Consider the following 23,358-nt stretch of genomic DNA (forward strand, 5'->3'; position numbering starts at 1 on the left):
TTGTCACTCCACTAGATTACTGTAAACATACTGTACATCAACTAAAAATGCTATGACTAGATTTCCGACTAGGACTAAATAGAGGAAACGCATCATTCCAGTTCTCACCTCTCTTCACTGGTTGACCATGAATTTTAATATTGATTTCAAAATTCTGCTGTTAATGTGTAAAGCCTTGGCCATGCAGGCTTTGTTTCCAATACATCTGTGATCTTTTGTCTCTCTATTCCTGAAGAGACAGTTGAGATTTTAACTGTCCCCTGCCGTAAATGCAAGTCCAAGAGAGATTGAGTCTTTTTAGTTGTGGCCCACAACTGGTGGAATAGTCTCCTTTTCCACATGATGTCTGCTTTTCTTTGCTCAATTAAGCCTTTCTGTTGCTTTTAATATTGAATAGGCCTCAGATTTTACTGTTGGGTTGCATTTTATGAATGGCTAAATTTGTACAAACATTTCGAACCACATGTGTTGTCTATAAATGTGCTTTATAATAAAACATAATTTGTATATTTTAATATTTACGCCACCTTGACCATTAAATCTCGACTGAAGTTGTGGACCGTCCTGAATTTCGACGCTGTAGCTTTAAGGAGGGGGCGGGCTGCGCAGCGATGACGCAGGAATAATAATGAAAGGATGCTTAAATTCCTTCTAGACTGCAGCGTGTGTGGTGACCAGCACACTTCACACATCCTAACAAGAGTAATTACACAGGGAAGCGGAGAGTTAGACAGAGACCCAAAGAAGACTCCAAACGGGAAAAAAGAGGGGCTCTGGAGAGACACACACGACACAACTCACTTATAAACAGAAAGAGTGGGATCTTGCCATACTAAGACGTTCAATTAAGGATGCGTCTTAATTTGTGTAACATCTAATCTACTTGGGAGGGGGGTGAAACCTTTCAAAAGCTTTGAATCTTTGCAAAAACAACAACCACAAACACACATCGGTTCGCTCATTGGTGTTAAAGATGTTATGTTTCATGTCACTATGTCTGTCCATTTGGGTAGTGCTCATGATGCCTGGCAGGACAAGTGCACTGACTGACAACATCGACGTGATGGTCATGTTGCCTCACAACAACACATACCTGTTCTCTTACCAGAGAGTTTCTCCGGCTATTCAGTACGCGATAAAAACCCTCGGCAGAGCAGAGTTTGCGGGATTGAAATTCAGTGTGCAGTATGTGAACTCCGCGTGCGGGATGGACGCTCTTTACGCGCTCGTGGACAAGCAAAGAGACGAGCGTCCCGACCTGGTCCTCGGTCCGGTGTGCGAGTACACCGCCGCGTCGGTGGTCAGAGTGGCATCGCACTGGAACATCTCCGTGATCTCAGCAGGTGCTCTGGCCACCGGCTTCAGCTTGAAAACCACTGAGTACTCGCATCTCACAAGAATCTCTCCAACTTACCTGAAGATGGCCGAGACGTTTCAGGCGATGTTCGGACGTTTCGGCTGGAGAACTGCATCTTTGATTTACGACGACGATAAAGACGAGAGAAACTGTTACTTCGCGATAGAGGGGGTTTTTACGGTGCTCTCGGAGTACCACATCGCCACAGATTACGCCGTGTTAAACTCGCACGAGGAGAGAGTAGATGCCGACGGGATCATCGCGTCAGTCTACGGGAGCGAAGGTACTCATTTAATTGTCTTTCATTTACCAAATGCTCTATGGCAAGCCATTTTAACAGTTATTCCTTAAAACGCACCAGTATCTGTTTGGCTTTTAGTATTTATTTTTTTTTTTTTTTTCATTTCATACTAGTATTTATGAATTTGACGTTAATGATATTTAATTAGTCCCTAGTAGGCTACCTATTCATACGTTTTTGCTAATAAATTCCATTAAAACGGTGGTTCTGTTATCAACCATTCGGTTCAGTCTAGTAGCTATATATGCTGGTACCTGTTTCAGTCTTATTAGTAACTATTCACCAGGTGCTACACGTAGTTGTGGTTTCTTCTCTCCCTGTCTAGTAAAAAGTGTCTACTTGATCTTTACTGACAATTACTTTTAGGAAATAAAACAGCTTGCCATAGATGCCAAAAGTGTTTTACAGTACACTTGTTAAAAGAACAAACACTATAGAAGTTTCTTGCCAGACGCTGATAGTTTGAACAAGTGGAATGTTTGGCATCTTGCTGGGTTTGAGCCCATTATTTCATTTACCATTCTAGAGCACAATACACATTGATACTAAATAGATGAGATTACACTTTTCTAAATAAAATCACAGTAGCAAGATAACTCGGGATAACCATTTTTTTTCTCATTGCCAATGAATATGATGCATTAGGAACATGGGATTGGGCATGGGCCTCGGGATCAGATGTGGCAAGAAGACCTGCATCATTTTAAGAAGCATTACCTTCAGTTAGGCTGCTAACAACTGCTGTATGTGAAAATGTGGGGTATGTAACGGACAAAACATTTGGAAAACTTTGTAGAGAATATTAGCTTTAAAAAAAAAAAACGTGGTCAGATTTTTTTTCTCTACTAGCAGTGACTCAGCTCGGGTATTCACAGGTCAAGTGGGTGGATTTGCAAAGTACTGCCCCTGGTTAACACATTTCCTTGTGTTATTAATTCACGATTAGTTTAAATTGGAACTTAGTTTTCTGGAAGGAGTGTTTATACCAAATGATAATGCATTAAAGAGAACAGCAATCCTAATCCAACGCAAGCACAGACAAGCGCAATATGGAACATACAAATGCAGATATTTAGGGCTGTTTTCATCCTCTCCTGATTTCCTTGGGCTCCCCGTCTGTAAAGATAGACAAGAGGTCAGTTGCAGTCCATAAGAAAGCTTATGGAAAAAATGATCAGAATTTTGACAGGCAGTCAACACTGAGTAAGAGCTGTTGGAATTTTGGGGAGCAATTGTAGGCTTTAGCACTGCTCTTGACATCCTCGAGCACTTTTTAACAGCTTTTCTCATGGCGAGTAAAGTCATGCACTGTCTGCCTGGCTGATTCTTAATAACCAGAGAGGCTACACCTTTCCTGGAGTGCACTGCTACTATTGGTGTTAGACACATTGTGACACTAAAAGATATGCCTTCTGTCAAAACTATGAACTGTCTGCTGTTTGAGCCTGCTTTTAAACATCATATCAGTCTGCCCCAAATCTGTGTAGTTTTAGAAAGTCTGACTGTGCACCTCCTTAACTATCCTGTTTCATAAACAGTGCATTTCTAACATTCCTAGCAGGAATGTTGTCGATTTTAGAAAATATACAGATATGCCTCAATACAGGGGCCCTGCAGAGGGCCCAGTCCCCTGTATCGCTTTCCTAAGACAGTTGAGTGCGTCAAAATGAACATCTTGGGTTTCTTAAGCTAAAGCATATTGCATGAACACTGGTCATTAATAAAGGAATATTCCACCAATTCTGCAAATGTCAGTATGGAATGGTAGTAGGAGGGTTAATGCTGTCTTGGGGCTGTTTTGACACTAACAATGCCAGGGTTACACACCTCGAGGCTTTTTATAATTCTTTCCCTTTTCTACCAGTTAAAAGCAGCTAAAGGTCCTCAACATGTTGCGGTCCCCCACAGCAACTATAAAGGTACAACTACAAGTATGGAATGCTGCTTGAATGATGACACACAAACTTCCTTTGATCTGCCCATCACAGGCCATGCAGAGATTTGAATGTGGAATCTCAGTGACGGGATGCATTTTTCTGGTCACCACCCAAACACTCAGGGCAAAATTTGACATCTGTTTCAAGCCATAACATTGAACTGCACAGGATCCACGCCAAAGTGTCATTTCTCTGCAGATGTATGAGTATTTTATAAGAAATGCTGCCATTTTTATATTGTTGAAAATGTATTGGGGCAGTGCCCACCCATGCCTTTTTTATTTTTTTTTTTTTTTTTGAGCTTGTAATTGTCCAGCAAAATGTCATCACATATCTTCCGGTGAAACGTCAAACTTCTTTCTAGTGAATAAGCCATGGATAGAACTGCGTGCCGCAGCTGACACAGAACCGCATACGCTGTTTTAGAGGTGTGCGATATTGAAAAAAAAAAAGATATCTTTTATATATATATATATATTTTTTTTTTCGATAACAATAATTAGACGATATTTTGCAGAGTGTGTTATTGTGCTGATATCTGACTACCGTGGATAGCTGCAGTTTTTAATATGCTTCATATTCTGTGTGGTCAGTTCACATCAGTGATTAATTAATCTTTTCATTTAAGTTTAAATTTATTTTTACCTTTTAATAAAGCTATTTTTTTTCTAAAAGTGTACATCTTTTGAGTCAAATTGTTACGTTTTATCAGTCAATTAAGATAATATACATTCAGGCTGTTACCAAACAAATGAAACCAGTATCATCAAAATCAATCTTTGCAGAAGTTGCATCTGAAGTGGCATTTAGATGCATTTACACACTATTTAATGCAGCTCAGAGGGACATGGAGTGCTTTAACCAGTTACAAATGCATAATTTTTTGACATTTTAAACCTAAAACGTTGAATACTGATATTTAAAATTATTTAAAAAATGAAAATAGACTTTAAATGTGAAATTAACCACAAGTAGGTGGCAGAAAGTCACTGTTAATAAGCGAGTTATTGCGACTGAACCGAATGATTTAACGGTTGATTCATTCAGGAATGAAGCACTGTCATGTTGCTCAGAGATGCTAAACAGTGCTTTAGCTGTTTGGAATTATTTTTTGTCTGCGAAATGGAGCAAAAACAGGCAATATGGTGTCTAAAATGTAAGTCTCTTAACATTAACTTATTGTTTATTGAACTGTCGTATAAAATCAATATCACATATTCATGCTTATTTTTGAAGAAAAAACTGCATGAAACGTAAATATATACATTTTCTGCCCCCATATCTTGAATTTTTCGATCTTTCTTAATGCATTTTAATAGACCGAATCATGCAGTGAAAGAACACACTCTAAATGCGCGCGTGCACACTGTTTAACCCGCTTCATCACCATGTAGGCTAATGTATGCGTGCACTCCCGTATGCGTTTTGTTTGGTTTTTGCTAAATACTCGATATTGTCAAATTGCACATCGTTAAAACAACAATTACGATATTATCGCAGACGATATCGCACACCCCTACGCTGTTTACGTTCAGATGATACTCTCCAAAATGGCGCTAGGCTGAAGCGGAGACGAATTGTTGAATAAAGTCATTTTTTTTCTTTGCATACAAAAAATAATCTTGTAGCTTCATAAAATTACGGTTTAACCCCTGATGTCACATGGATTGGTAAAATAATCTCCTTGCCGTGTTTCTGGACGTTGATCGTGTTAATTACATTGCTGTCAGAGAGCTTTCAGAATTCATCAAAAATATCTTAATTTGTGTTCTGAAGATGAACAGAGGTCTTGCAGGTTTAGAATGACATGAGGGTGAGTAATTAATGACAGAATTTTCATTTTTGTGTGAACTATACCTTTAAGCAACAACACTGGCTGTCCATGTCGGTATCTGCCTTTTAAATTTATGGCCAAATGCAGTATAGTTTGATTTGACGTCAACATCAAAAGTTATGGGAAGCTTTTCTCCTCATTTTTAAAAGCCTATTTATTGTGCTATTTTAACTATAGCTAGCTGCATTGTATTATTTGCATTGCAGCCCACCATTGACAACACAGCCATATAGCAGCGGTTATTTGAGGAGCTTGTGATAAGTACCAAGGCACCCATTTTTCCAAAATAAAATTGATCAAAATTGGTCTGCTTCAAGAAGGGAACATCACAAAAAAATGGCCAGATAGATGGCGTTGCACTGGTCTTAAAAGTTAGTGTTTATATTACCATAAATTATAGAGACTGTATAAATTTGCATATATTTTGAATGCTAAATGCTGCAGACTGTTCCATTAGGTAGATTGGAATTAGTATTCCAGTCATGGTAGACACTGTTGTGTTGTTTTCAGGAGCTCATAGAAGGCTGCAGGGGTGTATATACTGTAGGAGTGAGTATTGATACAATACATATAGCAAAGTATCTTGGTATAAATTTAACTGATAAATTGCCACATTACATTATTTTTTTTTATTTTATTTTTTACTCACAAATTTCTTACTTTATCAAGATGTCATTGTTCAGTGTTCATTGTTTGTCCCTGAAGTGGTCAATTACACAAGCATGTAAGCAAGTTGATTTATGTGGCTGCTTATAATAACAGCATTCATCATTATCTACTCTCTCACACAGTTTCTCATAATCAGAAGCCAGTAGAGATTGCCAAATAGTTTTTCTTTGCCTGCAGTCATCTGTAGAGGACGTCATTGGGACATTCTCCAGCTACTGTGACGCCTGATTTGATTCATTTGGCCATTGTGATGCCCTTGTTTTTGTTGTTGTCAGTCTTCGTTAAGCGGTTTTCAGCCTGTTGCACGAGGCTGCGGCATGTCGATTGGCACAGCTGAGGCAAATGTAATAAAATACAGATAACTTTAATGACATGGCCCAGCCTGCACATGAGCGCTGATTTAAAAGTATGTTTTAGCAGCTGTTTTATGGAAGCTTGTGAGAAGAAAAAAACTTGTAATTTCCAAATCATGGCTGAGCCAATCAGAAACAACTTGAGGGCTTTGTGACAGATGAATGTCCAGGCCTCTACTCGATTCAACTGAGAATACTGTCTCAATTTGTTCATATCTCACATTTAAGCCAAGCTTTTAAAAACGTACAGTGCACACTACAGTCTCTGGACTCGCCAACACAAGTATTTTATCGATCCATAGCAGATGAATCACTATCTGTCCATCTGTGATTTCAGAAAAAGCTTAGGATCATGATGTTTGAGTAGTACTATAGCACACTGCGAGTGAATATTTAGTTTGCTTTTGCATTTGATAGTGTTTGGACCTGGAAACAGTGATGCGTGACGTCAGACTTAACAAGCAGATAAGACTGACATACCTGGCTGTTGACACAACACATAAAATTCCAAGTTATGATCCATGCCGAGGCTAAATGTCAGAAGATAAGGCATGGTATGCGGTGTTGCAGTGTTTTGACAGTGAATGACGTGAGCACAGAACCACAAACTGGCTTGTTGGAAACCCGGAGAGTGGTCCTCAGGGAGTAAATTTGCTAAGCCAGAGATATGTCATTATAGCCCTGCTTATTTTGCATTCTGTGCCATGCTGCCAAAGTTGCCTAGACAGAGGGGCAAGACAGTAAACCCTTATATTCGGTAGCGATATAGCACGAGTTTGCACAGCGATTATTATTTTCATGTGCACGTTCACACTATGCTTCTATATAGACCCCCAGGTGCATTAAATGCGGCGCAACCTACGGTAAGTGTGCCATGTGTTGCCTCTGCATTCCTCAGCTCATTTGTAACTAGTGTCAGTGGGAAAATCCAGATTTTTTAAATATTGCTGGCTGGAGCTTTACCCCATGGAATGACTGGAGAGCCAACACAGGGCCTGTAGTGTACTGTGTGCTCTGTAATTAAAGGGTGCTATAGTGCAGGAATACTGAGGTGAAGTTTGTCCCACTCAGCTGAGGATATTTCAAGCAGCGCATTACACTGACTGAGCTGTGGGGAAAGTTCCAATCCTCTGAATCTTCCTATTTATGGGACACTTTGCAACTTTTTTTTTTAATTTAAACCCTGTTTGCTTGCTTGTTTGTTTATTTATTTTTGACCTCCTTGCTCCATGGGAAAATATTTTGTACCTCAGACTGTTTCTATTAGACCAGGTCAAAAAGAAGTTATTCTTTACTACTTATGAGCCTGTGCTTATGAGCCTGTGCTGGCCAGTAGCATAAAGGTCATAATTAATTCTAAATGAACAGCACTGAGCATGTTCTCAGAATTGAGACGATAATAACTTAATGCGCATGTTGGATTTGTGGTCTGTAAAAATTTTATGAGAACACAGTGCTTTATTTTGTCTGCCATAAATAGAAATGGGAATCGTAAGGAAATTAACGATTCCATTCTTGTACATACAGTATTATCCTACAAACAACCAGTCAGTGGCTGATTTAAGTCCTATTGAAGTATCTTGAAAATCACAGCATTATTCAGTGTGTAGAGGGCAGGACATATCAAGCAGCTCATCACGTGCTGTTCATTGCCCTTCATAATCATTGTTTATAATGGCGAGGATATCTAAACATTTTCTATGTTTGATCTCTTCCATTGTGCTTCAAAACATCATTCTGTGCAGAATTCAAATGGGTTGGATATGTTTTGTGGTCCGTCCCGTATGCGTGATAATGTGTCTCTGGACCAGAGCACTGTGAGCGCAGTGCACAACCCAATGGAAAGCATGTCTAAACTGTATGAATTGCTCCGTATAATGCAATAAACAAATGACCATTTTGGCTGCAGCTTTAGCATCTTTTATAGTGTAAGGGTCAGGATGCTTCAGATTCTACAGAGCATTTGACTGGTCAGAAAAACTGAGAAGCTGAAGTTTAGAATGATATCATCAAAATCATTGATTCGTTGAAATGAGAGACTGAGGTTTGAATGCTTTTAATTGCGAATTTTGTCAGTGTTTTGGCGCACACTAGCTTATAGATAGGCTGATATATTCATAACGACAAACCAAAATTTAAGTTTTTGTGCTAAGTACAACATAAAATAGTCGTAAAATAAATAGTGAATTTTAGATTCAGTGAGTTGGATTAATTGAGAAACTACACCAAGTGATTCAAAAGTTGTGATGTGTGATTCATAAAAAAGAACTGGCTTAAAAAGAGTCTTTCAGTCAGGGATCAGGCATTACTTATTGCACTGTACGTTTTTGATTCAGCAAAAAGAACTGGCTCAGTAAAGTCAGATTCTCAAGCAAATTACTCTTCTGTGTGTGTTTGTGTTAAACAGTAACACAGGGAACATTTTCAGAGCATTTTAGAATGGTTTTCCTTCCTCAATGGCAGAAAGCACATGTAAGAACCATTAACAGAACCAAAAAATAATGAAAAACATTTGGTTATTGAATTATTTTATTTTGTTCAGAATTGTCCTGCTTACTAACCCTAGTCATAAATGCAGTTTTAACATTATAAAAAGGAAACATGCATTGCTGCAAATTTTGGTAGCCAAAATTTATTTTGACTGACAAATAACATTCTTTTTGCAGTGGTAATCATGTGTGCCAAGGCGGACACAGTACGAGACCTCATGCTGGCGGCCCATCGACGAAAATTAACCAGCGGCAGCCACATTTTCTTCAACATCGAGCTCTTCAACTCTTCTTCCTATGGTAAAGCTCCTCTACTGTACTCGTTGCTGTGCACTGATTACAGAGCTTATCTCTATTCCCAAAATGAGCCATAGTCCGACGAGGTTGTCCTATGACCCTGTAGCACAATGAAGCTATATCTAAACTGAACCGCAAGAGAGGCCCAGCTCTTCTGCTTGATAGAGATTACATTCAAGAGACATTTGGCGCAACACAATAGCGCCTGGATATTGTCTGGTGTGCAGGTCCAGGATGTTCCACTGATGTTCTTGTGCATATCTAAATGCACCATTGTTGCAGCGAACTTAACAGAGTAGATATTTCAGCCATTGTCATTGAGGTTTTATCAGCAGAAACAGGCAAAACATGCTTGTATAATGTCCTTGTTTCAAGAGACATACTTTTCTATGGCAAATCTTGCAATATGCAACATGAAATACAGTAGAAATACAACATTATTTTACAGGGGATGGATCCTGGAGGAGAGGAGACAAATATGACAATGAGGCCAAAGCAGCCTACAGCTTTCTCAACACCGTAACGTTGCTTAGGTCCACCAAGCCAGAGTTTGAAGACTTCTCCATGGAAATGAAAAAGTCACTACAGCAATCGGACATCCCTGTTTGTGAAGGCTGCAGTGCTGTACGTGAGTCTTTGAAACAAAATTACTGAATATAATGATAAAAATATATAATAGTGAATACTGTCATGCCAAAAAGCCAAATACATTTCAGAATTTTATTGGATTTAAAATTAAGCCTTTGCAAATTCCTATAAACATTTTCTTCATCTTTTAGGGATGCACTATATATTGGTAGTGTATTGGTTATCAGCCGTTTTTTCATGTATATCTGTTGATATTGGATATTTAATTATTCTATTCACATTTGCATTTTCTTTTTTACATTTAGATTATTTGACACCTAGTTAATTGCTAAATGTTTATATTCGTTCAATAAAATAAATCAGGCGTCATGCACTCATGATTTTTGAGGGGGCACGTGGGGGGGGGGGGGGGGGGGTCATGTGACACACAGCAGCCACAATAGCACTGTATAAATGATATAGGCTTGTTTTATTTATTTTTTTCCTTTTTATTCAAAATATTTCCAAACGTGTTAACTATATCAGGAAATATCTAGATTCTCAAATATATGTAAGTGTCCATCACCATTTATTGATCAAATTATTAATAATCTATAAAGGTGCAAATTTAAAGTAGAGTAATAGTGTAATATATTAACTACACTTAAAACGTCGACTTTAGGACTGACTTTGCATTTAATGTGAATTTAATAACAATATGTAAGTCACTAATTATAAAGCGTTCATTTTACAGTGAGCAAAGAACATTTTCATTCAGTCTAGCCAGAGTTTAGGCCCTCTCAAAAACTCGCATTAAAATCACTGAAGCTGTTTACACTGAAATTAATATCTTACATTCTTATGCACATCTGCACTTTGTTGTTTCTGATGAGAGAATTCGCCAGATAATTCAATCAGCGAGCAATTGAACAAAACACTGCGTTTCAGCAATGACTCATCTGAACGTCTCTGATTGGCCATTGCATTCAAAAGCTCAACAGAATCGTGTGTGATTGGTTATAATGCAGCGCTGTATAAATGCGTCTGTCTCTGACTCAGTGCCAGCAAATGCAAATTTGAATTTAGCAGCTGATACTGTGCTGCACTGAATGATCTAATCACACCGATGTGATTGTATCAAATATAAAAAAAATATTATTCGGCTATTTTTTGTCTTTTGGAAGCTGCATTCAAGATCCACTTGGCTCAGAAATCTGGACTTTGAATGGGCATGACGCCTCTGAAATAAACCATTCTACTTATACTGCAAATTCAAAAATTTCTATGATATTTGAAGTTTTGAGGAGGAATGCAAAAGAGATTAATCGGAAAAAAAACCTCCAACCGTGAAAATGTCGTGGAACTTTCTTGACTCTTTTCAAATACACCTTCATCATTGTCCCCTGTGAACAGTATACAAGCAAATCAGTCACTCAATCAATCTTAAACCCCCTTCCTGCAATTCCCTCCATTTTGTGGCCTGCAGTGTTCAAAGAGCAGCCGATTCATTTATTCACCCAGTTTAAAGACAAAATACAGTGCATTCACACTTTAAGTGCTTTTGAATGGGGTGACTTGGCGTTCCATACAGGCCCCATATTTTGGTCTGGCTCTTTGTCCCCATCATGTCAGCTTCTATTGAAAAGCCGTCAAAGTTTTCTGAGGAAGACAGCGGGAACTGTCTTTCTGAAACAAACAATTGTGGATGAATCGAAGTGCCAAGGTTAATAACCTCAGTGGGGGCCCTGCCACTTTTGACTGACTCAATTGCTGTATCAACAGGACCCACAAAAGACTTGAGCTGGACCTTTGCAGGGAACCACCATCATGTCGAAAGAAAAGTATTCAGACAAAGCCCATTCTCGTTCCAAATATGAATGTCAAGACTTCAGTGTGCTGAGCACAATTATGAGTCCACTTCCCAGAGAAGCAGAAGCCTTAGCTGACAGAAGCACAGGCTAATGTGATGTTTCACAAATTTGGCCTTCTCCTTGTAGCTGCCGCTTGTATCGTTTTTTTCTGACAGCGGTGTTCATGCTGATTTAATGAGCTGGATGAAGAATGCTCACTTTATTCATTAAGGAAGGTGATACATTTTTTGGAATTGGCTTACAGTGAGTGGTGTTCTTATGAGCATCCACACAGATTTTAGCAATTCGTACTGGCTGCCAGGAAATGCAGCCATACTCGTTTGCAAAGAGCCCCCATATGCTGAACGTAAAATTGCTGGATAAATGACAGTTTCCACTGTTAACATTCTAGAAGGTCGACTCTACAGTATAATCCAGCTACAAAGTAAGACCTTTAAAAGAATCGTAAAATACTGATATTTAAAAAGCACTGTTCAGCGTATGTCCTTAGCGACTCTAAAATGATTGAGACTGTGAAAAATGCTAAGCATTTTTATGCACTGATGACCAGTAGGTGGGTGTGTTGGATTACCACAGTCATTAGGAACATGTTTTATGTTTTACAGTATAATGTATTTTGGTTTTATGATTTTGATTGGATTTATCCAAAGTTTCTTATATTTTTCACTTGCAAAATACTCTCGGATGAAATGATCCTAAAAACAGGCAACATTCCTCAGAATCATTAACTATTTTTTCTAGCTAGAAACATCATCTCTTCAAAAGAAGCAAAGTATGAATTGGGTCAGGCTGAGATGTATTTTATCTTACTTGGCAATAGTTATCATGTGTTGGCCCTCAGGTTTATCTGTTACATATTTCCTCTAACTTCGCTCACCCTTCAAGTTCCAGCATGACAAAACCACTGAGGCTCAATTAATCCCCAGATATTCTATTCACACAGATTTAGCATTTCTAAAATACAGATCTCCTCAGGTGTGTATAATTTAATCACAGCTAAAGTCGAGTCAATTCAGGGTCCGGTTTCAACTAATGATGTTTTAATGCTTGGCAACTGGCTCTAAGATATATGTGTGTATGTGCATGCATATATATATATTGTATATAAATTTAAATTTTTATACAATTATATAATATCATATATACAGTGCCTATAAAAAGTATTTAGACCCCTTCATTCTTTTCACATTTTGATATATTGCTGCCTTATGCTAAACTGTTTTAAATTACTTCTTTTCCCCATATCAGTCTACATTCCATACACCATAATGACAAAACACAAAACAGGTTTTTAACGTCTTTGTAAATGTATTAAAAACAAAAAAATATATAATGATTCTATTGGATAAGTAATCATACCCTTATCTGGAATAGTTTATTTAGCTCAGGAGCAATCATATTGCTTGTAGATATTAATACACTTCGAGTAAAGTTAACCTGTGGCAAATTCAATTGAATGGCATGATTTGGAAAGGCACATACCTCTCAATAAAAGGTCTAAAAGCTGAAAATGTATATCGGAGCAAAAACCAAGCCTCAAGGTAAAAGAAAACTGCCTGTAGAGCTCAGAAACAGGATTGCATCAAGCCACACATCTGGGGAAGAAATCTGAAAACATTCTACTGCATTGAAGGATCACAGAATCATGTAGTCTCTGTCCTTAATGGAAGCAACCAGGACTAGAGCTGGCCTCCAGGCCAAACTGAGCAATTGGTGGAGAAGGGCTTTGGCTAGAGTGGTGATCAAGAACCTGATGGTCTCTCTAGTTGAGCTCCATGATCATATGTAAAGATAGGTGTAGAAATCTAAAGAAGGACAAACATCACTGCAACTCTCCAATGATCTGGGCTTTTTTGCAAGACGCAATACTCTCCTCAGTGAAGACATTTGAAAACACTTGGAATTTGCAAAAAGCACCTAAAGGACCCTCAGACTGTGAGAAATAATATTCTCTGGTCTGATGAACCTCATTTCCCAGCATAATGTTTGAAGGAAACCAGGCACTGCTCGTCACCTACAGAGTACCATCCCAAAAGTAAAGTGTGGTGGTAGCAGCCTCATGCTGTGGGGCTGTTTTTCAGCGGCAGGGACTGAGGGACTCGTCAGAGTAGATGAAAAGCTCAGTGCACCAAAATATTGATAGCCTTAATAAAAAACCCATTCCAGAGCATTCAGAACCTCAGACTTGGCAGAAGGTTCACCTTCCAACAGGACAATGAGCCTAAGCACACAGCAAGAGTGGCGTATAGACAACTTTGTGAATTTCCTTGAGTGGCCCTTCCACAGCCTGAGCTTTATCCAATCAAACATTTCTGGAGAAACCTGAAAATGTGCATCTGCCCCCATCCAACCTGACAGAGCTTGAGAGGTGAAGAGGCGAGGAGAAGAATGGCAGATAATAGCCAAATGATGAGCAAAGCTTGTCGCACCATACCTAAAAAGACTTGAGGCTTTAAATGCACTGCAGCTAAGTACTGAGTTAAGGGTATGAATACTTATGCAATGTACTTATTTCAGGTTTTTTTTTATTTTTAATAAATTTACAAAGGTGTGACTGACTTTTTTTGCACTGTCATTATGGTTTATGGAGTGTAGATTAATTGGGTAAAAAAGTAATTTAAAGTATTTTAACAAGGCAGCAACATAAAACATGAAAATAATTAATACTTTTCATAGGCACTGTATATAAGCAGTGCAATTGTGGTACAAAGATAAAGAATACGATCTTTGTGTTTCTTTTAAGGTTTTCTTACCAGGTCATCACAGAATGACTCACTCCACCATTGCAATTGGACATTGATTCTCATCGTTTGTAGAGGTTTTACCACTCATCTGAAAGGCTTCATTGTGTATGGTTTTGAGTGGTCTTCAATCAATGAGAAAAAGTCCTACTGCAGCGATTGAATTCTAAATGACTAGAAGTGCTCCATGTATAAAATGGAAGATGTCTGAACATTTGGTTGGTTTTCATTTTCTTGCTGCATTCCATTTTGAGGAAATAAAATAGAAAAAAGTATGAAATAAACATTATGCCGCAGTGGGTCATTTATCAATTTATTTTTCATATTTGTTTCTCCATAGATGGCATCTTAAAGGTCTGTTCTGGCCTTTCTGTCATTGCAGTATAGCTGGTAGTGATCGTAAAACAGCACTGGGTCATTTTTTCCTGCCCATTTAATTTTCAAAAAATTAAATGGGCAGGCTAAACAGGCACTAAAGAAGTTAAGAAAACCTTACAGTAGATTTGTTTATTTTTGGTACGTAAGAAATCACTTTATCATTTAAAGGTGCTGCAAACTGTGATAGAAACCACAAATCTTAATGTGGGTGATGGGCCTCTAAACCTCTCCTTTAACATCAGAGTTAAAATAATAGAAATTTAATAAAAATCTCCTCTATATCCCTTTCATATCACATTCTTGAACTGAGATGGCATCAGTTTTACACAAACTGTTACCAATAGAGCCTAAACTTAAATATCAGCAGGATTTGTTTCGCAATGAGAAAGCATGACATTTTTTTTGCTCAAGGAATGTTCAGTCCGATATATTGTGCTGCTGAATCACAAGCTGTGCTCTGTATGAAAACACGGCAGGGTTTATTATGCTCTGAATGCTTGGAGATTTCACCTCTGTTTCACGCTTCCAAAAATGAATATGTATATAAACAGTCATATGACTATATCAGCTTTTCCTGCTGTTTTCACTCTTATTAGGCAGTTGAGGGTGAATGTAAATATACAGTAATCTTGGCAGCTGGTTATCAAATCTCCCCCGGGCTGCAGACTGACTAAGCCCCAGGTTTTACTATTGTTTGCCTTGGGCTGTACACATGCAGCATACGGCTCTGTGGCAGGAACAGACCATTAATCTGTATCATAACATGAGCATCTATTAGTACGTGCTTTTCAGTATTCATGGCGGTTGGGTAGCCTTATTATTTTTTAGTTGCTTAACATTTCATGGAACAACCCAGTGCTGTTTATGAATCCTCTCCAGCTTATTCACTCTTGATGTTAGAAAACACTGTATGCAGTTGTTCATTCATTATAATATTGATAAGCTGCTTCTGGATTCTCTTACAATAACCTTTACTTACAGTTTTCTTATAATATCATGTAATTCTATTTCAATTTGTTTGTTCAAAAAGAAAGGATAGCTATGAAGGTCCCAATATATATGGGGGGAAAAAAATAAATGAAGAAATGCGAAAAATAAATGTATACTGTAAAAATAAATGCATAAAGCAAATGTATTCTAATTTTTGTTCATTGTTTTAAGTCATAACATGTATTATATTGATTTACTTATTTATTCTTTTTATAAAGAATTTGATTTATTATTTAAATAATAAATAAATGAAACATTTACATAAACTTACCCCCCCCCCCCTTTTTTTTTTTTTTAAATTGCAGGTCAATATGTTCATGGAGGGGTTCCATGATGCTTTGATTCTGTACGCAATTGCCTTGCGTGAGGTGATGAATAACGGTCTGACAAAAAAGCATGGACTGGAAATCACCCACAGCATGTGGAACAGAACATTTGAAGGTAATTCCCCCAAAAATTGCTAGGGTTTTTTTCCCCTTTACTTAATATTTTGAAATCAGACCACTGAAGTGCTATGGACCCTGGTCTGTGCCGACATCATTTACATTTTATAACAGACATTAATCAACAGCTGTAGTTCTGCAATGCAACTTCACACTGTTCTCGATGGTAACGTGTAAACCAATCATGATATAATCAGTGGTACAGTAGTATTTGTTAGATTGCAGAATTTGTGTTGCAATAAGGAGATAACTGCATGGTGTGCTCAGTAGACATGACAGTGTTCGGCTACTGTGCAGCGCCGTAACCTTTCATGCTATGGGAGTAGTAAATGAAGTATATTATCATCAACACTTTTCGCAACTAGTTAATCTTGGCAGCTGTTTTAGTAAAAACACCGTAAAAGCTTTCAAGAGAGTTCCACATGTAATGCTCATTTCATATGCAAAGATGTTAGCCAATCACAGCAGTGGGCATTTACATTGAAGTCTCATAACAGACACACCCCTTCCAACAGAACATTCAAATCAGAGGGCTACATTCAGGGTAGAAAATTTACATTTATTTCTAAATTATGACCACTGGGTGAAAAAATAAAAGTGCACCTCAAGAAATTTAATTAAAAAAAATTAAATCCATTTCATGACTCCTTTTAAATAATACTATACACTCTAAGTTTATTATTAATAATAATGCATATTTTGTGCAAAGAGAACATTGGAATTCTAACACTGACCAAGTTCTATTTGATTCCCATTATTATTCCCCACATTTGATTCCCATTATTGTAGTTGTGAACAGAGGGCTCGCCAGTATTCTTCATTAAACTTCCCTTACAATATAAGTGCTCAGACATGTCTGCGGCCCAGACCCATCTCAATGACCACAGCAAGACAACTAAATGTGAAATAACAATGTTTTGCTCGGCCAGAATCATCAGGAACAGGGTCATGTTTTCCGGTTAAATGAAATAATATTTAAAAAATCTCAAGAATTCAGGAATACAGATGTACAGATGAAATTACCATTTCTGCAGTTAAAGCCAACAAAAACGGTAGGAGGCGGATGAGATTTCCAGTTGTATTGCCCACCCAGAATTTGTCGACTCTTGCTGGTGTTGTCCTTGGAATGTTTGACTCTTCAAACTAATTAATTTTCTCATTCTTCACATTCCGTTAAACAGGCATAGCTGGCCAGGTGTCTCTAGATGCCAATGGTGACCGGAATGGGGATTTCTCTGTCGTTAGGATGACAGACCCAGAGGCAGGAACGCACGAGGTATGTGCACATAGTTATCTCTGCTTTATTTTACACACACACACACACTGAACGAGCTGTATGATGACATCACTGAATTCAATAATGAAATGCCTTTAACTGAAAATCTTTATGACATTATTGACACACTATTTTCCTTTTTTGATATTGTGCAGTTGCTTTGACACAATTTACATTGTAAAAAGCGCTATATAAATAAAGGTGACTTGACTTGACTTCACAAAAAGATCAGGACAATAACTGAAATTCAGACATTTGAAACTTGTTTGTGCCAGAATTATGAAATGCTAAGTAATCACCATGATAAATGTTTTTTGATGCATTCAGACTGTCATGAGCTACTTTGGCACCAATGGAAGTTTCCAGATCATGCCGGGCTTTAAGAGGGAATGGTTCTCCTTGCGAACAGCACCAGAGCCTCCACACCCAAAACACAGTGACCCATCATGTAAATTACCTCTGCTGCTTCAAGACTGACACTTGTTTTCTGTAACAGCATGATTAAGTCAAAATTAAGACAACATGTGGCAAAGAACACAATGATTTTCTTTATTATTTTGTATAATAGTATTATTAGTATAGGGAAAGTTCATCCAAATATTTCAATTCTGTCATTAATTATTCAACCCTCATGTCATTCCAAACCCGTAAGACCTTCGTTCATGGGCAGCAATGCAACTGAAATGTTCCCAGACCCAGAAACGTTAAAATAATCCATGTGACATCAGTGGTTCAACCGCAATTTTATGAAACTACGAGAATACTTTTTGTGCACAAAGAAAACAAAAATAACAACTTTATTCAACAATTCTTCTCCTCCAAATCATGTATTCTGCCACTATGGACAGTACCACAATGAATGCACATGCTTTTCTCTGCACGTAAACAAGACAAGATGTAAACATGCATGTTCTATGTCAGCAGCACCACGCACATGCATTGTTTATGTGCAGAGGTACTCTTGATAATGACGGAATGCATGATTTGGAGGAGAAGAATTGTCGTTATTTTTGTTTTCTTTGCGCACAAACAATATTCTTGCAGCTTCGTAAAATTACGGTTGAACATGGACTATTTTAATGATGTCCTTACTAAAAAAAATCTAAGAAATTAAGGTTTTACGGGTTTGGAATGACATGACGATGAGTAATTACTGACAGAATTTTTATTTTTGGGTGAACTATCCCTTTAATTATAATACTAATGTTATTATAACTTACAATAGTATTAATAACACCTTCTTACAGACCCTCGTTTGAAAACCCCCACTGTATAGTAGGTGAACCTCGCTAAATTATATACGTAGATGTGCTGCTTTCTTTACAAATGGTTTCATTTTATTTCCTAAGCAGGTGGACTAGGTGTATCGGCAGTGACTGGGATAATAGTAGGGGGAATTCTGGGAACGGCTCTCCTTTTGGCATTCTACTTCTTTAGGTAAACACCGAAAACTTTTTTTTTTTTTTTTTTTCATGAAACGGCCTAATGTATTGTATGAATTATAATGATAAGAAGCATATGGCATTTAAATGTTGAGAATTACTACAACATTCTTATTGCTGCTCATACAATATCATCTACATTCATGATATTTTTCTTCATTGTTCCCCAGGAAAAATTACAGGATAACCATTGAACGGAGAACACCTCGAGAAGAGTGCGACATCGGGAAGCACCGTCAGTTGCGGGAAGACTCCATAAGATCAAACTTCTCAGCAGCATAGTCTGTAGTCGTAAGTCGACTGCTGGGGTGTTCAAATTCAGGGAAGGTGCATCTCAAATGGGTCTGTGAGCTCATCAAACACCATCCCAGGAACCCAGAAATATTTATAGAAATGCTGTAGTGTTTTTTCCTTGTAAATGTCTCTTGCTCTTCAATTCGTAAACTCAGGAAAGTTGAATTAATGGAGAAGTGCTCGCAAGGCTTCTTGACTCTCTGTAAAGAAAAAGGGTCTTTTGTATTTAGCTACAGACCTTTTTTCCTGCCAGACTCATCTTGAGGAAAACTCTGTAGACGCCTGTCAGTTTTGTAGAAAACGGTCAGCTGACTTGAGTCGATGGAGATATTGAGGATGGTAAGAGTGATACTCAGAACCTAAGCTTACTTTAAACGCAACACTCTTACTCATGTTACCTTCCTTTTCTTCCTTTAGAGAATGTCTAGTAGAACACACTGATAAACATCTATTCTTTCTTCTTTGTAGACTTTGTCAAGAGGCACTGATGAATACGAAACTGATGTGAACTTTAAAATGTTCCTCTCTGTCAACATATATCAGCTAGCCTTGATGTATCAAATTTGGCTTCATGCTGAAACACTGAACTGTTTTATTTATTATGATAAATTCAGATTTTCTACTAGTCAGTTCATTCATAGGTTTTAGTTCCACTAATTATAATAATCCAGTATAATTTCAGCTCTTTTGATTTACACTGCCATGTACAGTATTATACACGCTGCTGGGTGCCTCATGACCAAATGTCGTCCGACTGGCCTTCACGGTTAGGCTTCAAGGTTTGATTGATTAAACCCACTTAAAAAGTGTCCATTCGTGTCGAGATGTTTGAAAAAACTTCAATACATCAATCCCTACTATAGGGTCCACCATTACCTTTTTATGTCAGTTGTATTGTACAGCCCGCTTATTAAACATCACATTTTTTGAATGCTAGATAAGAAAAGAAAAGATGATTCTACTTAAATCATGGCTGATACTTCGTCGTTCATCATCCTGCACTTGCATCCGTGAAGGTGAACTTCAGAGGCAAGCAATTTCTTTGGTTTAAAAAGATAGGAGGTTGTCAGGAAGTTACATAATAGCTATAGAAATACGTCACAAAATGATATTATACACAACACAAGCCGGTCTACCTTTCAACAACAGATTTTGAAAAGCTATGTTCAATTTATATTGCACATGTTCATTTTTTAACTTTATGTCTTTAGATTGTCTTTGTCAGGAGGTGGTTATCAATCTATCAGTTTAATAGCATATAAAGTATATTTTTAACATTTGTGATGATTTAGTAATGATGATGAGATGTAAATGTGAGATGTCACATTTAAAACCATCTCTATGGTTTGTGCGTAAAAACAAATCTAGGGTTTTATTCAGTCTTGGTATGATGGCAATTGTATACTGATGTAAGTAAATGTATCAACATAAGATGTGATGTTATTTATTGATATTTTTGTAGAGGTTTCATTTTTCTTAGTGTTGATTTTAAATTGTTTCTTGTGTGAAATATACAGACTCCTTTTTGTAAACAGTATATCTGCCTTGTTAGAGCAAATTTGACCTAAGTATATTTACAAGGCTTTGTAAACGCTCAGAAGAATTGTAACTTATTTAGATTGATACATATTGACCAATTAAAAGAAAAATTTATGAAATTAAATAGTCTCTCTGTGCTTACCACTAGTGGCTCTTACAATGCGCAATTTTGGGTAGGCCGACCTTAAGAGCAGCACATCTTGGTCTTGTAATGTAGCTTTTAAACTACAGAATCTACAGTATGGATGTTTTCTGTGAGCTGGTGTCCATTCGGTGGGCCAGTAGACTGTCATAGCTGTGGTCTGAAATTCCTCATAGATCTCCAAGAGGGTGTGTGCAAATGATCCCAGTCTGCAGAGACACTATGAACACAGGTCATGTAGCCAAAGCAAACACAACTTGCTTCATTTGCTGCTCATCACAACAGGTATCTCTCACACACAACATTTTTCCACTTCTAGTCCATCTATACAACTCCTCCAGAACACATTTTAATGTTCAGGGATAGTTCACTCAAAAATGAAAAATCTGTCATTTACTCACCCTTAGTGTTGGGAAGGTTATTGGAAATGTAATAGGTTACAGATTACAAGTTAACTATTTCAATTGCTTTATTAATGTAACTGATTAAATTTGATTACTTTTCAAAATTGTAATGAATGTTTTCAACTGTTAATAATTTTGAAACATTTAAAGCAGGCAGGGTTAACCTTACGGCAGTACTGAACTATCCCTTTAAAGTCCTCCTAAATGTTTAACATGCGAGACGCTCTTCAAATTACCATCAAAATTATGAACCAACATCTTAAAGTCATGACGCTGAATGCCTATTGGAGTACAGTTAAAACGCACTTCAAACACAGCTGATACAAAGTCATTCTTTGACCTCACATCTGGCAGTGGAATAACTCATGGAAAAAATTCCTTGAATTCTTTTTAATCGGAAGACTACAGAGAGAAGCCATGAGGCAGAACCTGTTGACTAAGCAATGCCCTTAAACAGAGAAGAAAATGTACCCGTTTGTATACATGCATGCACAGTATAGCTGAAATCTCAATATACAATTGAACTGCTAATGCAACATGCTTATCTTTTCCACATCTTGTTACATTGTCCTAGTCATCTTACAAACAAAACAGATCTATTTTTAGCACACGTCAATGGAATGCAATTTTTGTTTTCAGAATCGCAAAGGTTTCCTATAATTTGGTGTTCAAGTGTTTTCAAGTGGAATCCATTATTCAGCCATTACAGATGTTGTAGCAGGAGGGATACTTAAAGTAATAGTTCACCCAAAAATTATTATTTGCTGAAACTGTACTCAACAATCAGGCCATTCAAGATGTAGATGAGAATTGTAGCTTTGTCAGAACAGATTTGGAGAAATTTTACATTAAACATTAAATAATTTGCTCACCAATAGATCCTCTGCCGTGAATGGGTGCCATCAGAATGAATGTTCAAAAACATCACAGTAATCCTCATGACTCCAGTTGATGAATTAATGCCTGGCTTGTGACATGAAAAGCATTGTTTGTAAGAAACAAATCCATCAAGGCATCCATAATACATAATACTTGTAAACAGTGCTTGATTTGTCAAAATTTCTCCTGATTCAGACGAGATGAATTCTTCACTGCAATATTTTAGGTTTGAAGTTAAAAATGCTTTGATATTACAAACACGCAGCTTTTCATTAATTGATAGAGTCGTATGGATTACTTGTGGATTATTGTAATTTGAACTCTCATTTTGATGGCACCCATTCACTGCAGAGGATCAGTTGGTGAGCAAATTATGTAAACTCATCTACATCTTGGGTGGCCAGAAGATATGAGAATTTTCAGCAAATTTTCATTTTGGGGTGAACTATTCCTTTAAATGTCAGAAGAACAACGACCATTCATAGTGATTTAATTTGATATTTAGATTTGTAGTGAGATGATCTAAAAGGCCTGTGAAATCCAAGAAGAAGAAAGCCACCCGTTATTATAAACACTCATCACAATGGCACCGTTGTTTGGCTGGAACAGGTTTTGCTTGTTTATTGAACCAATCACCTGAGCAGCAAAATTAGTCACTGGTAAAACTATGATATAATGAAATATTTGCAATTTATATGTGGCTTGCAAATCTGTTTCTCACAATGCATGTCTACTTTTGAATGAAGCAGAAAGATGCTTTTTGCAGGCGGATGGTGTAGTTACAACATTTGCCAGCAGAGGCTAACTAGACCGTTCCAACCGTCCAAACATTGACCCAACTGTGAAATCTAAAAATTATTTTTAAAACCCGAACCTGACATGGCTTTTAAATATGGCATGTCGAGATATATTATCACTTATATATATGTAAAACCTGACATAGTTGTAAATAGCTGTTATAATAGTTTGTTATCTTTAGCGTTACCACTCATATTGTTTAAGCCACATCCAGAACATTTTTTATTTCCTTAAAATACACTGCAGTCTCTCGTGAAATGTTAACAGTTCTTTTGTGAAATACCACAAAGCTTGAATAAAAGTGCTAATAAATGAATGCAACAAAATTTCTTTAATGCCTATATTATTGAACTTGCT

At 37.4% G+C, this 23,358-nt stretch overlaps 1 protein-coding gene across 2 annotated transcripts; it reads left to right on the plus strand.

Moving 5' to 3' along the window:
- Positions 1-651: 651 nt before the first annotated feature.
- On the plus strand, positions 652-21,423 carry LOC306869949 (atrial natriuretic peptide receptor 3-like). 2 transcript variants are annotated; one of them, XM_079416919.1, is made up of 8 exons: positions 652-1,640; positions 9,118-9,240; positions 9,686-9,861; positions 16,090-16,225; positions 17,409-17,503; positions 17,831-17,951; positions 18,856-18,940; positions 19,116-21,423. In XM_079416919.1, the coding sequence occupies exons 1-8, from the start codon at positions 974-976 to the stop codon at positions 19,225-19,227; spliced, it is 1,515 nt and encodes a 504-aa protein (XP_079273045.1). In that variant the 5' UTR covers positions 652-973; the 3' UTR covers positions 19,228-21,423. The 2 variants fall into 2 exon arrangements, with proteins under 2 accessions (XP_079273045.1, XP_079273044.1); XM_079416918.1 differs by having other exon boundaries at positions 659-1,640; positions 18,853-18,940; positions 19,116-20,917.
- The last annotated feature ends 1,935 nt before the right edge of the window (positions 21,424-23,358 follow it).

Source organism: Barbus barbus (genome assembly GCF_936440315.1).
Source record: "Barbus barbus genome assembly, chromosome: 5".
NCBI lineage: Eukaryota > Metazoa > Chordata > Actinopteri > Cypriniformes > Cyprinidae > Barbus > Barbus barbus.